Source organism: Anoplopoma fimbria, chromosome 9 (assembly GCF_027596085.1).
Source record: "Anoplopoma fimbria isolate UVic2021 breed Golden Eagle Sablefish chromosome 9, Afim_UVic_2022, whole genome shotgun sequence".
NCBI lineage: Eukaryota > Metazoa > Chordata > Actinopteri > Perciformes > Anoplopomatidae > Anoplopoma > Anoplopoma fimbria.
In genome coordinates, this window is record NC_072457.1 from 23731145 (window position 1) to 23748027 (window position 16883).

The following is a 16883-nucleotide window of genomic DNA, read 5'->3' on the forward strand; positions in this document are numbered from 1 at the left end:
GCTCCTCTGCAGCACGTTGGAGACAGTGTGTATGTCTGTGTGTGGTGTGTGTGTGTGTGTGTGTGTGTGTGTGTATGTGTGTGTTTGTGTGTGTTTTTTTTAAACATGTATTATTATTATTATCATTTGCATCACAAACAAAATACCATTGACCACCTTGTTGCTATTAATGCAGAAATCTCATAGACATTAATGACATCAAATACAACCAAAACTATCTGCATGTCTAGATCCCACTAGAGGTCAAAGAGGAAACACTGGGGTTTATTTACTTGTAATATGGCTGAACTGACCACAAAGCAGCATATTTGGGGTGATTTGAACCGTTCATGTGAATAAATCACCTTTGAGTTTACTGGCAGGGAGTTGAGAAAACTGAAAAAGTAAATTACAGAAATACCTCCTGGAACCATCTGAACACCACAGACTGATGATAACGGAGTAAAAGTGTTCAGTGTCTCCTGCAGCACTCCGGTTCTGGACGGGTGAGTGATGTGTTTTAGTGCCTCAGTTCTCTCCAACACTGCATCCTTCATCCCTAAACACCACTCTTCTTCTTCTTCTTCTTCCTCACGTTTTCATCCATTCATCTGATGCTTTAAGCACGGCAGTCCCAGGCTTTAGTGTCTCTGGCCCCAGCTGCTATTCAGACAGACAGACAGACAGACAGACACACACACACACACACACACACACACACACACACACACACACACACACACACACACACACACACACACACACAACACAGCCCCTATGGGAGATCTACTAATCATCATCACCTAGGTGTCCTTACCATTGAGCTTTAAGTCGTAAAGAGGAAGTGATGACTGAGGCTTCGTCCTTCACTACAGTAAAGTCAGATTTTTTTAAATCGTGATCCAAATCTCCTCAGATGTACGTTTCATTTATTTTTTCAAAGAAATCAGTACTTCTTTGTCTGAGTGGAAGTGAAATGAACTCAGAGTTAAAAAAGGGCTTTGGGGGATTCAAGCTGGTTTAAACAGCACTTTGGTTTAGAGTAGGGAGGATGAGGAGGAGAAGGAGGAGGAGGAGGAGGAGGAGGAGGGGGAGATATCGACTTGTTAAATGCTGCATGAGGTAGGCGGCGTTGTGTTCCTGACAGGGCGCCCTAATTCTTCCTGTTTGCCGCAAGAAATCATTTGGGAGCATTAGCAAACTGTCCTGACGCCGAGAGAAAGAGAGCCAACACCCACACACACACACACACACACACACACACACACACACACAGTAACCGTATAACAGTGGCACCAACATAATCAAACCGTTATACTGACTTGTCATTTTAAACATGACTAATAATTGAATGTTTGTTGTTTTCATCAGCACGCCACGTCTACGTTCGACACTGTAAAGAATTGACTTGAGAAAGACCAAAATGAATTTATTCCAGAGAGATATTCTTCTATTCGTGTTTTTTGCACAATGTAAAAATGTTGCCAACGCTGTTTGAAGCCTTCATGAGACATCGAGGTTGATTTTCTGTCCTTTAGCTGTTCTTGATTCTGTTTACTCATGAAGGACTTTGCAGCAGGAATCCAGCTGACCAGCTTTAAGCACAGGGGGAACAGTACTTGAAGACGTGCTTGTTTCAGGGGACAGATGTAGTCGGTCGCACTAAAACCTGAGGTCTGGTTATTGACTGTTAAATGTACAATTTACACTGTGTTTCCCAACCTTCATGTCTTGTGACCTCTTAACATGAAGCCAGTATGTCGACCGGACCAATTTGTTCCTGCTGAGACAGATTTAGAGGCCTTAAGATATAAAATTATCCGGCAATTAATGATACAAAAGACATGGACTGAATAAAGTAAAAGCTAGAAACATAATTTTGTGATAAATATATATTTTTTTGTTTATTTATGACCCCTCAGATTATTTTTTGTTGGGAACCACAGATATAATATATGAATAAGAATAATATTTTGACACCACAGAGTGCTACTGACCCAGACCTCTTTACACATTTTATTTTCTATGCAAGGCGGGGTTTATGTGAGCGATGCAGCGGTCCTTTAACTGTTTGATGTGCCTTGATTGTGCTGCCTCCTGGTGGTTTGAACGCGGTGGTGCATTCACTGATTTCTCACTTTGGTTTTTCTCATCACCATTTAAAAAAAACTGAGAGGAAGGGACACATTTGACATCTGTCCATATGTCAGTAAAATAAGTGTAATTGTGGCACAGTGTTGTTTTGACTTTAGAAACTGTTAATGTTTGCCATGGTGCCGTTTCTTCATCAATTACTACTAGGGAGATCTGGAAATATTCAGCTTTTCACTAAGTAGAAGAAAATGGAGAGTCCAAGTGTGATTGAAAATCTAAATGAGTTTAAGCATCAGATGACGAAGGACCTGATGTTTCATTCTGTCAGCACGACAGCAGAAAGAAACTGACTTTGTGTGACTGTTGATTTGCTGTTTACGTCTTTACCTGCTGCTTCTCAGCCGTCGTCTTGTGTGTTTAAATATTTATGGTGAAGGGAAATTAGTCATTTTAATTTTTTTCTTGCACACATTGAATGATTAATTCTTTATTCACAGAGAGAGATCTATTTTTCCATTAGACAAATGTCTGTAACTTTTCTATGATTGAATCAAACATTCTGCTGGGTGTTTTTGATTGGGTAAAAATAAAAATAAATAATGACAAACATGTCTGAGATTTGGTTTGTGAAACATTGGTTGCATCTGATTTAGGGACTCGAATGTGGAGTATATTTTTTGGCATATGGCAGAACAGTTGTTTTTTGGTCAAGAAGCCACAATTTAACTCACCAAACTTCAGACAGTTTATAATTGTCCTCACTTAAACATTGGAGTTAAAAAGGTGCAGACTGGTAGTTACATGCTTTATGTTTATCAGGTGCAGGAGAACAGGTAAGACAATGAATGACTAAAATAAGGCACTAATAACAGTTAAACTTTTTTGAATTTCAGAATACATATTTTCCAGTGAATGTATATTCTGTACCAGAAGATAACCTTTCGGCATAAACTCATAATAAAAAATAAAAAAAAGAATGAAGCATAATCATGGATGGAGTGGTTGTTGGTTCAAAACTGCGCTTGAAGTTCAGCGTTTAGTTGGCGCTGTCCAAAGCATCCTGACACAACACATTATATTTTATATTTAACAGTTTGAATGACCTTAATATAGAGTTCTATTAGGCGCCGTCTTTAAAGAAAAATGAGAACAATGACAACAGCCATCACACCCTTAAGGTGGCATTATTCAGTTTTTTTCCATCTTTGCAAACAAATCCTTAAAAAAACCCAAAACCAACAATGTGTTAGTTTGTCCCTCCATACTCTCTGAACGTCCCACTTTGTGTTTGACACAAAGCCTCCAGCACATCAGTTCCTGATGAAGATATAGATCTTCATCAACAGGTTACAAATATACAGAGCTTCATTACCAAAAAAAAGCTCAGTAGCTTCCTAAAACAGCTGGGCACTGTTGTTTTGGGGAAATGTTACTCAAACAGGAGGAAATAGTGTATTTGTTGGGGACTATTTTCAGCCGTGGATTAATACACATTTGGTGCCCTTATTAGTATTTGTACCAGCAGATCCAAACATGGTATTGACTTAAAATGAAATGTGTGTGTTTGTAGAGGAACTACTTGTTAACAGGACCCAATCATTGTTGGTTTTGGTGTTTTTAGATTTGTTAATATTAATAAAAGGCTCACAACAGCGATCCAAATAAATATAAGCCACAATGTCACTATAGTACTGCTTGCAAAGTTTAATACATCACTATACAGTTGTTCTTAATGCAACAAAAGTAAACCATTAAAAAAATGAAATCATAAATACAATACTCAGCATTTTGTACACATATGCCCCAAGCATCCACGTGACTCGTCAGAACTCAGGGGTGTGTTAAATATATACCGCTTGTATTTATATATTTCAATATAGTCATGACGGCTGTACAGAGGGAATCAGGCTACAAATCATAACTTTATTAGTTCTTTTTTTCCTTTTTTTTTTTTTTAGTATATCAATAACAGGCCACTGTGGAAATGTAGACATCGTACAGTCAAGTCTTGTGTGTAGCCCGTTCAAAAGGCTTAAAGCAACATGTTACATGCTTTGGCTGGAAAACAAACTTCTCGCAGTCATAATAGGAACAATGGTTTTTTAAATTTGAATAATATACACACATACACAGAAAATTGTACATCATGTGCTTGATATCCTGCCAGATTCTTGCCTCGAGATCTACAGAGACAGCTTCACATTTTTCCGTTTCTGCGACCGACGACAAAACGGTTTGAACCGATGGAGCAGTGATGTCACAACTCGATAACCAAGTTCCAAAAATCGTTTTGTTTTCAGACCATTGAAGAAACTTTGCTCCAAGGAATCATTAAGGGGACATTTTTATTTTTTTTACAAACAGCAGCAAGAGTCGCGGGGTGGGGTTGAGAGGAATGGAAGACAAAGCAAAAACAAAATACCCTCATTCATGACCTTTTTTATTTTGTTAAGTCTCTTTAAAACACAGCAACCCTCGGCTCACTCGTAGTTTCACAATGTGCTCAATCATTCAGAAACACTTCTTACCATCAAGGTTCTTTGTTCAAGTAAAATACCAGACAGCCAGCACACTCTTTGTTTAATTCACAGGTTATAGCAAGCACAAGGGGTTTGTCTGACCTGTATTATAATCATAATCACAATAATATGAGAATAGTAATATCTTGAGGAAAAAAAGAAAAAGAAAAAAAAAAGAGCATGGTGTTAAAGATGAGATGAAGTTATTTCAAAAAGATGTAAACAAAGACTGCTCTGTGTTCCCCAGGAAGCACGATTGGACCCAAAGGGGAGTTTCACTTTCTTTCACTTAAGTGCAGCTCAATCTGTGGCAAAGCAAAGAGTTTTACTTGGGGATTAAAATCTTGATTTCTTTCATCCAGATTGAAGAGGGAAAAGTAGATCGCAGACAAATTATCAGTTTAAGTTTAAGTTTTGTCTGCATGCCTTAACATGTGTGATTGGGCTGCGGGGACGGCAGTCGCCTTCGTGGGATTAGACGCTCAGGTCAAGTGCAGCACGGGATAAACAGAAAATAAATACATTAAAGCAAAAAAATATATATATAATATCAACAAACCATCAGTATCACACTTACTGTAGTTTGTATTCTGATGTTAATTAACTCTGCACGTGCAATTTGGAGAGGGAAAAAAAGAAATGAATACGGCTGAAGCCCGCAGTGTGAAGGCTCATGTTCAAGAACTGAAAGAAAAAAAAAAAAGAAAACTGATCAGAGATCTGCACTATTGAGGAGGAAAACACTGGATCAGGGTTTTAGTGGTTGTCAGTGTGTGTCTAGGCCTGTTTGTTTAAAGAACTACACAATCACCATGATCTGAGATTATTAAGAAATATTCAAGTAAGGCAACATGTTGACATGATATGAGGGAATGGATGCTCTATGTGTTTTTCCTATTTATTCTCTAAGTTTAGTCATTCGCATGTGATGTGGGGTTCATCTCCGGCACAGGAAAAAGTGGAGCATTGTGGGTAAAGCTTCGCTCTGAAACCGTCACTTCAGCCTCTCTTAGTAAAACAAACTTAAAATGCAAGAAAACACCAAAAAGCACAAGCTCCATTTCGCTGAGCGAACAGCTTTTGCTAAATTCTACAGAAAGTGAATCGAACGTTTTGTATGTGGAGGCGGCAGCTGTGTTAAGCTTTGACTGGAGCGCGCTCACCTGGACATTGGAGCATAGCGCCACCTTCCTGTCGTCCCGTGCCTGGCTGGCTTCTCTACACAACCCAAACGGCTACAGCGGTCCGACCTCCGGGGGAGACTCGTATGTAAACGTTTTCACTCGGTGTTGGCTGCGTGGTTCTGTGCGAGTGACTGGGCGAAGGAAAAATACCAGCAAGTACAGTAGAGTGGAAGGAAGTGGTGAAGCTGTGGTGTTTGGCAGTTTAACTGACATTCAGTACGTTCTACTTGAATATTTTGTGTGTGTGTGTGTGTGTGACAGAGAGAATTTTGGCAGAAAGCGTTACAACCAGTGGTTTCCATTCTTAAAGAATCCTCCTGGTCGGTGTGTTTATCAGTAGTGCTACAGGAAGCAGTTTTTCCAGCCACCTTTGACCTCGTCCGAAATGCAGCGACGATCACGAGTCCGCTTCACATTTCTCAGGCTGATTGAGTCGGCTTGAGTGGTTCATCCAGAAAAATCCCCGCCAGTATGGTGGGTGCTGCTGGAGGCTCGGTGGATGAGGGGGGCGGATGAGGGTTCATGGCACTGATTTTATTATCTCATTCAGTTCTTTTTTTGCATCCACACCACCTCCACTAAAGTCAAAGTCCTGCTGAGGCCAAGAGAGAGTCTGTGACGGCCTCCAGTAAAATCCTCGGTGTTGTTTTCCTGCGTCCATGAACAGATGAGGGTTCCTGTGTGGCCGCGTAGCTCCCGTACGTTTGTGCAAAAGGGTGAGCGCATGTGAGGTCCACACTCTCACACTTTATCCATCGCACTCATCTGAAGAGACACTGAAGGAGAACAAAGACATTATCAAGTTGCATTCAAACCCTGAGGCTGCTCACTCGCCTGATCGAAGGTGCTGTTCTCCTGCAGTCCAGAGGGATTATGGGTAAGGAAAAAATAAATAAAAATGACGACGGAGTTTTGGGTCAGCAGGAGCAGTACAGACTTAGAAATGGAGGACAAAAATGTGGGCAGTGCTGGGGGACCAGTGCAGCTCTGGATAGAGGTTCAGAAGACTACAGCCCCCCCCCTCCCAGGCTACAAGTAATGAATCCTCCTCTACAGCTTGAGGCGGATGAAAAAGGTAGAAGAGGAGGAGCGAAAGAGCAGGAAACAGTGCAGAGGTGTGTCGGGGGAAACGGCGAGGAGGCACTTACTTGTCCTCTATGTAATCAGGGATGGCAGCGGCGGCCAGCGCGGCTCGGTACTGCAGCAGCACCCCTCGAACGCTCTTCACGAACCCCTTGGAGAGCGGGAAGAGAGGGAAGCCGATGTCCGGGTATCCGCTGCCCTCCGGGAGGAAGCTCCGGTAGCTCTTTCTCCGTTTCTTTGGTCGCACCACCGGCTGGCTCCCCGTGGGGCCCGCCCCTCCTCCGCTAACCACGACTGAAGAACCCGATTCCGCCGCCCCGCCGCGGACTACAGAGCCGGCGACTGCAGGGCCCCCCCTGTTTTCTCCAGCCAGAGAGGCGCTCCCATGGGTGCTGTCGCAGTCCGAGTTCTGGCTCATCTCCTGCTGAGGGGCCGCTGTGGTGGAGGGACTCAGCCCTGAGTCCTCCAGCTCCTCCTCCATAATACTGGGAACGCCTGATCCTGTGACCCCCTCCTCTCCAGGCTTACTGGGGCTGCTGTGAGCCACCGCCACGGGCCCCTGCTCGTCCAGAGTCTCCACGGCCGAGGGTCGGTCCCTGGGGTGGTGAGCCCTGGAGGACGCGTGCGCCGCCTGGCCCCTCTCGGCGCCTTCGTTCAGCTCCAGCCACGCGTCCAGGCGGTGGACGAGCCGCCAGCCGTTGGAAGCAAAGTGCTCCTGGATCTCCTGCTTGAAGACCTCCACGGGGTGTTGTAGCAGCAGCGTCATGGACTGGACCATCTTGATCAGGGCCATCTCGTTATAGCAGCGGCTGTTCTCATACCCCTCCTGGAGGCCGCGGTCGCTGTCGAAGCCAGCCTCGTTATAGTACGGCTCATTGACCAGGATAAGGCCTGCAGAAGGATACACGTGTGCAAAAGGAAAATTAAGTTCATTGTAACTTTATATTAGTTTGTCCGGCCACATAAGACTTATGGAGGTGGTGTAATGTCTGTGTGTTACAGATACAGTTAGTGAGGGTGAAGACGCTGCACAGGCTTCTGAGCAAATGAACAAAACATTTTTGTGCTGCAGAGAAGAGAAGGGGGGATGGAAGAGAGTGTGTGTGTGTGTGTGTGTGTGTGTGTGTGTGTGTGTGTGTGTGTGTGTGTGTGTGTGTGTGTGTGTGTGTGTGTGTGTGTCCTAACCTTGTATGGAGATGAGGACTTGCAGCAGACTGGACTTGCTGGTCCATCTCTCGTTGCCCTGTGGATGACATCACCACAAAAAGCATGAGACATTTACATTATTGATTCATACTTGATTTTAAATGGGTTCTTTTTTTTTTTAAGCCTTTACAACGTTCGAAAGAGTCTTCGAAATAGTCTCCAAATATCTTGTTTTGTCTAACCAGCAGTCTAAAGCCCAAAGACTTTCTGTTTAACAATCACAGTAGTCTGCACGCTGTCGTTGTCTCTCTTACGTAAACTGTAAAACCTGTAGAGCAGCGCTCACCTTGCCGATCCAGGTGCCCAGCAGGCTGACGCAGACCTTGCCGTTGTCGTAGAGGTTGGGATTGAGGCGGCCGCTGCACTGCGACAGGTAGCGAAACAGAGGCGGCACAGACGGGTAGATGTTGGGCAGCTGGATGTCAAACAGGAAGAGACCGTCCTCGTAGGGCGTCCGGGTCGGCCCTTTGATCAGAGCTGAGAACAGGTCCTGTGTCCAAGAAAAGCAAAGACCTTTATGACGATCTAGACTGTTTGACATCGGAGGTTACTGTCGGAGGTCATAGCTCAAATGAAATAATGACATTAAGGACTTAAGGTTGTCATTTGTTTTTATGTATCAACATGTTTCCCATAAAGCCGTGCAGCTTTCTTAACATGGAGACTTTCTCCTCCCTGTTGTTGTTGTTGTTGTTTAAAAGACCAAGAAAAAAAAAGCAAATTTTACTCACATATGGGCTATTACAAAAGGTCAGTAAGAATTTGAGCTTGTGGAATGATGCTAAGGATTTATTTCAAAGTCTGTGCTTGTATATCACCTGATTAGTGAAGATCTCTGCATGAGAAATTCAACTTTGTGCACACACAAATTAAAGTAACGAGTGTTAGATTTGTAAATGTGAGTGTTTGTGAATCTCTGTGCATTTGAAACTTTTGCTGTCTGCTTTTATATATATATATATATATATATATATATATATATATACATGTTACATTTTTAATGTAAAGTTTGTTTTCAGGTCTAAAAAGGGTGACAAAGAAGCACAGGCTTTGAAATTATTTTCTCACAAGCTTGAAATCTTGATGATTTTTGAGACATTAATATCAGCCCTTTGCAACAGTAATCGTGCAGTGAACTATGACCACACAAATGATAAGTGAGACAGCAGATTTTCTACAAATATGGATAAAACCTGCCTTTGTTTTTAATAATAAGAATACTTATCGTTGAAAATGAATCAGGGCTATGATATATTTCAAGATGGTGATAATATTGATACTTTTTAAACATAAATTAAACAGATCTATCTTTTTAACCGCGTCATTAACGACAGGAAACCCACCATGCGATCTTCAAATGTTTTGACCATGATGCCATCCGGCAGTGACGTTGCAAGAAGAGCCATTTCCTTCCTCACTGTGCTGAAGAACTTCTTTGCCTCCGCTGGCTGGAACTCCATTTTCTTAAATGAGTGCGTGTCTAAAAAGAAATAGCAATACAGAAAGAAATAGACATTAACGAAGACAGCTTAGCCTGTGAGAGAAGGGGAGTCATCAATCTAAAGGAAGGGGGTCTGTTGTTTCAGGTAAACTCTCTCTACGCGTCTCACCTGGAGACCACTCCAGCACAGAGAACACCTCTCCCTTGGCACTGGTGAAGGTGACGCCCGGTTTGCCTCCACTCTGTTGGCACAGCACTGGCGTCTCGCTGAGGAACTCACTGGGCCACTCTTGTCCACCAACTGGTGTCTGTGGGTCCTGCTGGGGCTTTTCCTCTCCGGCTCTCTCTACCTGAACAGTAACAGAGCAGCTAGTAAGATACTTATTTATGGGCACTTCTGTTTGAACCCCAAATCATTTAACACCTACCTCTGACCCTGCTCCTCCACTCCCCCCTGCCTCCACCACAGCCTCCATCTTCTCCTCCTCCACGATGGCCACGTTGTCCAGCGTCTTCCTCAGGTTCTCCTGCAGCTTCTTGATGTCGTCCAGGAAGCGTTTCTCCTTCGTCGGTTTCTCCGGGGCCACGGGCGTCAGCGAACTCGCTACGTTTGTCGCGGAGGCGGGTTCGCAGGAGGTCGGGGAGGTTGGAGAACCGCCGGTCCAGAGCTGCTCCACGGTCATGTTCTTCAGGCTCTCCAGGATCTTCAGGGCCTCCTTCAACTCCCTGAAGCCCCGAGAGGCACCTTCTTTACTGGGCTTCTCCGCTCCATTCACTGCTCCTGGAGTCGTTCCTAAGCAGGCAGAATTTATAAGAGTATAAGAAATTCTTGCAAACAAATTAGAGACATGTCAAACTGGAAACAGGGAGAACGTTTTCTGTGATATAAAAGTTTGAATTCGCATTCTGTTTCAGTAATCAAAGATATTGTTTTAGCCCCTTTTTTCGACTGCAGGAACCTTATTAATCAACTTTTTGTGTTTTGAAAAAAGTCTAAAGATCTGGAGACTGAGGAGGGCAGATCAGCGTGCCTGCCCCCATTTCATCCAATACATTTTTTGGGAAAAAAAAATTGTTGTCTCATTCCAACATTTACTGCTGCATAGTATTAACTAATGAATGATAGATGTAATGAATGAAATGGAGACGAGGAACATGAAACTAAAAGCGTTTGTCTCCACAGTAAATCATCTGTAGGGTGTTTGATGGTTATATATTTGTGCATTAGAACGTAACCACCGTGAAACAATCGCTCATTCACAGCACCGCAGCCTCGCTCTCTTCTACCACTCTGACGCTTTTGACATCTCTGTCTCCTTTCTTCTCTCTGTCTTTATTCTTTTTTTTAAATAAATCAGGAAGCCAAGATCAAAGCCTGACTTTTAATTGTTTTAACTTTATTATCTTTATCTTGATTTGGTTCCTAGTTCCTGAAGACAAAAAGGGGATTTAAGATCTTTTTGTCCTGTAGAGGAGAGTAAACACTACTCCTTTGAAACAAATAAAAATATATATGTTGTAATAAAAGCTCCCCACCTCCTCCAGAAGCCAGGCTGGCAGCAGCCACAGCGGCTTCTCCCTCCTCCCCAGCGGCTCCTTTCGTGGGGCTGGTGACCCCCGCTTTGCTGCCCTCTTGAGGGGGGATGATAAACGGGGTGGAGCCCGTGGGGGTCGGGGTCGCCCCCTCGGCGACATCGGCGTTGTTGACGTGGCCGTCGTCCTCAGTGGTGAGGCCGTTGTCCGTCTCCCAGCTGTCGCTCTCGTCCTCCCACTCCTCGGTGGACAGGACGCTGCTCGTCTCCTCCACCGAGTCGTAGTCGGTCTCCTCGATCTCAGACTCCACGTTGTAGAGGTGCTGTGTGAGTGATTATAAAAAGGAGACTATCAGCGCCTCCCTTTTTAATGTCATGCATGTCATTCAGTGTCGTTCAGGAAACACGTTTACCTGAGGCAGGACGATGGTCATGGAGTTATCCGCCCACACCACCTCCACTTTGCTGCTCACATCCACCCTGGACACCTGGCCGACCGACGTCTGAGGGAAGGTGGATGAAGAGATGCAACCCATCATCAACAGCCAGCAACACGTTACACAGTATGAAAACAAGACTAATGGGGTATAAGGGGATAATGTGTGTTACACAGATTGCAAACTTATTGTTTTGTAAAAGAATTATAACTGAACTAAAAGAACAAAAGCCTCACTAGCAGAACCGACAGGCAGCAGTGTTTATGACTCAATTTACCAGGAGGTCATTAAAATGAGAACATTCTGTACTTTTGGAGGCATATATGTGTTTTACCAGTTGGAATATTTAATAGTTTGTGTTGAGAAAAGCTCACCGAGTGTCCTAAACAGAAAAAAGGTTTTATTTTGGGTAGCTTTAATTTTCCCAGTATGTTTCCTGGTAAGCTGTACACCTGCAGAGCAATCGTAACAAGCTCAGTTGGGTGTTTATTAGCTAAACTAGTGCAGTCCGATACAGATAAATGCAGTAAATGCTCCCTTCATGAATGTTCAGTATTTGTTTAAACTGTTGTTTTGGGGTTGTGAAGTTTATTGCGTTATACTGAGAGGGGATTTTATTGTTTTGGCCACCACATATATGTTCATTAAAGCAGAGTAGATATAGTGTGATGCATATGATCGTTCTCACCTCGTTTTCGCAGTCGTTGTGTCCGTTCTCTGAGTTCCATATTCTGATGACGATGTCGGTGGTGCGGAAATGGAAGTCTGGGTGATCTGCGATGTCGTACACGCTGACATCCTCCTCCATACCGAAAACCTGGAATAAAGCCAAATAATTATAATTACCGGGACTATTTCATTTCTGCTATAAAGATGAAGAGTCGCGTACATCAGCGTGGCATCACAACATGAGAACATCTGCTAACAGTGTATGAAGGAGTGTTGATTGTAAAAAAACAAATGCATCTTTCTTAGGGAGGAGAGGGCCTAACTCCATACCTGCATTAAGACCCTCTCCTTCCTCTGTTATACTACCAATCTCTTTTTCAATTTTCACACAAATATCTCTCTTTGTCACATTCTGTAAAACACAGACTGTTCCGTCCTTTGTTCCAGACCGACCTCCACGTCGTCGCTGCTGGAGTTCAGTTTGATCCACTTGACGACACAAGTTCTGCCCCTGTGGTCACCAGACTGGATCACACCGTACACTCCCGGGTCCTGGAGGGCTTGAGCTGAGAGAGCACACAAACAACAAGCAGACACAGATTAGAGAGCAAAACAAAGAACACAAAACATAAAACACTTCAAACCTCCAAATTCAATGATTTATAACAAAAAATGTATTCGAGAGGGAAACTTTGCCGTTTGCTGTAACATTACAGCCTTGAAGGTACGTCCCTGTTTTTTCAGTCCATATTACAGACACAGAAACTTGGCATAGTTTCAGGAAATGACCTAGTTACTGTAGGTACTAGTGGCAGAGTGGCCTATATAAGAATAATCTCATCACCGTCCACAGGGACACAAGCTGCGTGTTAAGAGGTTGGAAGAAGCGAAAAGGAACATCGTAAAATAAAACAATAAAATTTGTCATTAAAACATTTTTTTTAATCAAACTAGTTTTCCTCACGTCGTTTGTCCACTACGAAGTCCCCGGGACAAAACTCATGGCTGTCGAGGTGCTGGATGGGGATGAGGTCGTTTGATCGGATCCCCTTCTCCGTCCGCCCGTCCTTCCACATCACGTCAGCCGTGGTGTTTGTCGACACAACCTCCACTGCGACCCTGTACAAAAACACAAAGGTAAATGTTAACACTTTTAGAAAGGACAATTTCTCTCTTGTGGTTACCTACTTTTAAGTAATAAAGTTTTCTCAAATGATAATGGAGTTGCTTTTTGCGAGTTTCTAAATGTAACTTATTGTGTTACAATTTCCTCTCTCATTATTTATTTTTCTATAGTTCTTCCTCTCATCATTTTGTCCTGTCTCAATACCATCCACTTCCTTAAACAGATGAGCCCCACTGATTAGTAAAAACTGCCCCAAACACCTTATAAATAAATACAAAACACAGAATCATGCTACGGTAACTAATCTGTCACCTTTATCCCCCCCCCACTAGAGGTCGTTTAACTGACACTGAAAAGGTTCTGCTTTGGTTGACATGAATATTAATGTGAAACTAAATGGGAAAGAACAGACCACCTGCAGTGTTGCGTTTTGTTTGGTGAAGTAGAAAAAGCAAAAGAGAGAGAGAGAAAGTGAAACATGTTCTATAAACTGAGGACGAGGGCTGTGAGGAAACGACACTGTCGTTTGTCGGCACTGAAAGACTTCCTGTGTGAGGCCGCTGTGGAGCTCCAGTGTCACCGTCAGACAGATCGAGACACGAGCCCTTTGACAAACAACAGAGAGGCTGGAGCGGCACACAAACACTCTGCTGTCAGCTCTTCAGGGTCAGCAGCTGTTAACTGATGATGTCACTGGTTTTGTTTTCACACCAAAGTCTTGATACAGCTGAGAAGGGAACTGAATGTTCAGCCTTATGGATTTGTCAAATGTCAAAACACTTTAGTTGTTCCCAAGACTTAAAATAAAAAAAGAAACCGCATCAATCACAGGTCACTTTTGAGAAAGTGGTCTGATGAGTCACTGAATCGACAGAAAGGTTCACCAGTAGTTGGGCAGACACACGGGCAGTAATGAATGAAGACAGTATGAATGGATGAAGAAGAAGAAGAATGAATGAATGAAACAAAGAAAAGAAAAAAGCGGTGCAACTACAGCGGAGAAGGAAAAAGACAAAAATGCTGGAGTGTTGCTCAGTGCCGTTGACCCACCGGTCACCAGGCTTGAACTCGCGGGAGAACTTGGTCCTCTTCTTCTTGTGCTTCCTCTTCAGGTTACGGATGGAGAGCGGGATGCTCTTCTTGCGGTTGGCTCCCAGACCGCCGCTCTGAGAGGAGGCTGTGGAGCTGGCCGAGGACGTCAGAGAGCTGCAACCAGGATACAAGTCACAGGTTAACGTCCCTTTTAAAATCATACAAACTGTACACACGGACATACACAGGATAGATATTCTCTTATTGATTGGTCAGAAGAAGTCAGAAAATAGTAAAAACAAAGTTCTTCACAGTCCAAAACCCAAGAACAGATGGAACTATTCACCAGACTAAAGAGTTTAAGGCGGCTTTGCTGAAAAAATAAAAAAATAAATAAAAAAAAAAAAAGACAGCAACACTGAAGCTCTTCAATATTGCAGCGGATTAGTTTTTTTTCCAATAAACTAATGGATTAACTGATTAATTGTTCATTTCATTTACAGCACAGCAAAAAACAGCTGGTCTTCACATATAACTCTCTAAAGCAGAGATCTTTTAGCAGCACTATATTGTTTACAGTAATTATCTCTGCCAGATAATTATGCAATTATGCGTGTGTGTGTGTGTGTGTGTGTGTGTGTGTGTGTGTGTGTGTGTGTGTGTGTGTGTGCGCATCTGTGAGTGAGTGAGTGTGCACCTTTGTGTCTGTTCACGGCAACAAGGAAAAATGTGTTGTTTTTTTTACATTGTAGCATCTTCTAGAATAAACCTAATAAAAGTATCTTCGGTACCTGAAGAGAAGCACAACATGTCCGTGTGAATGTGTAGACGTTAACAGACCTGGTATCATCAGTGTCCTCCGCGGCCTCGTCGTCAGCGTCCTGCTCCCCGTGTTCAGCCGAGGGGTCGTTGGTGTTCTGGGAGTCCTGGACTGGCGCCACAGGGCCGTTGTTGTTGTTGTTGGGATGAGACGGGTCTGTCGTCTCTGACCTGTGCTCCCCTGGTGAGAGATAAAAGCACACATTAGGATTTCAGTTGAAGGGAATTTCAATTTAAAAACAGGAGATTAAGCGAAGCGAAGGCATATTAGATTTCTTTATCAGTCCCTGCGGCAAACCAATGACAACTGCTTTTACTGTGCTATGGCTTTACAAAGAGAGAGAGACATGGTCTTCCTCTATTTTCCTGGTTCACGCAGACAGATGCAGTATGTTTCAGAGCTGAAGTGTTCTGCACTTCAGCACGATTTCCACTTAGTGTGTTCCTTCTGTGCCGAGCCCCATTTGTGGAAAGGACGGGCTGAAGTCTCAAAGGAACTTTAAATCATTCTGACTCTGCTTTGCATGGAGACAATTAGTTCTCTGCTATTTTAGGGAGAATGGAAGCAAAAAATAATGCACCCTTTTCTGAAAAGGATTAAGCGCTACGAGTGCGTTTGTGAGAGAGGAAGTATATTTCTAACGCTTATTGTTTCACATTTACATGTTCCCATTTACCGTTCATATAAAACCAGAAATTCATCTGCTCTCACTTCTGTCTTTCTGCTAATCGTAAATGCTGACTGCTTACAGTAATGACAGAATACTGAACCTGATCCTGTTTTTGACTAATGATTAACGGTTAGTAGTTGGACCAGAGAGTGTTACTAGATTAAATCATATTAAATAACCAACCACTGCTGCCTTTTTGAGGCAGATCAGTCAAAAGTTTAAAGAATCTGGAACTCAATAATGGAGAACAATATTGTTCTATATCTGAGAGCAACAACCTTTTCAATGCGTGATGAGCAAAAATCTTCCAATTAATATCTTGCCAGCCTACGCATCAGTCAGGATCTACTTAACACGGTGAAGTGTGTAGCACAGGTCTATTTTTAGGCTAGTGAAATTCTTCAACATCAGAGTCTTGCTGAGTTCATAATAGAGGCATCACTGACGAAACTAGAGAGCAGAAGTGTGTGTGTGTGTGTGTGTGTGTGTGTGTGTGTGTGTGTGTGTGTGTGTGTGTGTGTGTGTGTGTGTGCTCTATGTTCCTCTGGATACGGTGTTTTCTCTGCAGAGTGTTGTTTGACACCTTGTGCGTCGGCGTTCTCCGTCTTCTTTCCCAAATCCTTCTTGAACATTCTTTTCAACTGCAGAACACACGCACACACACACACAGACACAGAGAGAGAGAGAGAGAGTGAGGTTCAAGATGATCAAATAAATGCCTCGCAGTACTGACAGTCTCTGTATTACCGAGGACTACTTTCCTTTAAATACATCCTGCATAGTGATCCTCCAAAAACAGGTGATATAATTGTTAACAAGCTCCGGAGGGACTAACAGGCTGTATCAACCTACATTTATTACAACAGGTAACAAGTTCCTCAGCACAATTCAATCTATACTCTGACATATAGGAATAAATAAACGCATTTTATGATCACCTTTCTGGCCACAGGGTCTTCAGGCAGGACGGGGGCACCCTCGGGTCCTTCACAGGTGATGCGCGTGGCGTCCCCCTTGGCAGGGAAAACATAAAGGGCCCTCTCTCCCAGCTGCCTCTGGGTGTGGTCGTAGTATCCTAGACGCTTCACCCT

The 16883-nt window shown here is 43.3% G+C and overlaps 1 protein-coding gene across 2 annotated transcripts in view; it reads right to left on the minus strand.

The window, feature by feature from the left end:
• Nucleotides 1-757: 757 nt before the first annotated feature.
• ube2o (ubiquitin-conjugating enzyme E2O) overlaps nucleotides 758-16883 on the minus strand; it is a 34659-nt gene continuing 18533 nt past the window's right edge. Inside the window, exons 8-23 of one of the 2 annotated variants that reach the window (XM_054604052.1) lie at nucleotides 16731-16881; nucleotides 16376-16433; nucleotides 15143-15302; nucleotides 14321-14476; nucleotides 13109-13263; nucleotides 12598-12710; nucleotides 12164-12292; nucleotides 11452-11541; nucleotides 11043-11361; nucleotides 9931-10299; nucleotides 9676-9852; nucleotides 9409-9545; nucleotides 8352-8555; nucleotides 8045-8102; nucleotides 6925-7750; nucleotides 758-6552 (exon numbers count right to left, since the gene is read on the minus strand). In XM_054604052.1, coding sequence (XP_054460027.1) covers nucleotides 6525-6552; nucleotides 6925-7750; nucleotides 8045-8102; nucleotides 8352-8555; nucleotides 9409-9545; nucleotides 9676-9852; nucleotides 9931-10299; nucleotides 11043-11361; nucleotides 11452-11541; nucleotides 12164-12292; nucleotides 12598-12710; nucleotides 13109-13263; nucleotides 14321-14476; nucleotides 15143-15302; nucleotides 16376-16433; nucleotides 16731-16881 — 3130 coding nt within the window. In that variant the 3' untranslated portion in view covers nucleotides 758-6524. Of the gene's footprint in view, nucleotides 7751-8044; nucleotides 8103-8351; nucleotides 8556-9408; nucleotides 9546-9675; nucleotides 9853-9930; nucleotides 10300-11042; nucleotides 11362-11451; nucleotides 11542-12163; nucleotides 12293-12597; nucleotides 12711-13108; nucleotides 13264-14320; nucleotides 14477-15142; nucleotides 15303-16375; nucleotides 16434-16730; nucleotides 16882-16883 lie in introns of both variants that reach the window. The other variant, XM_054604053.1, reaches the window with a different exon arrangement.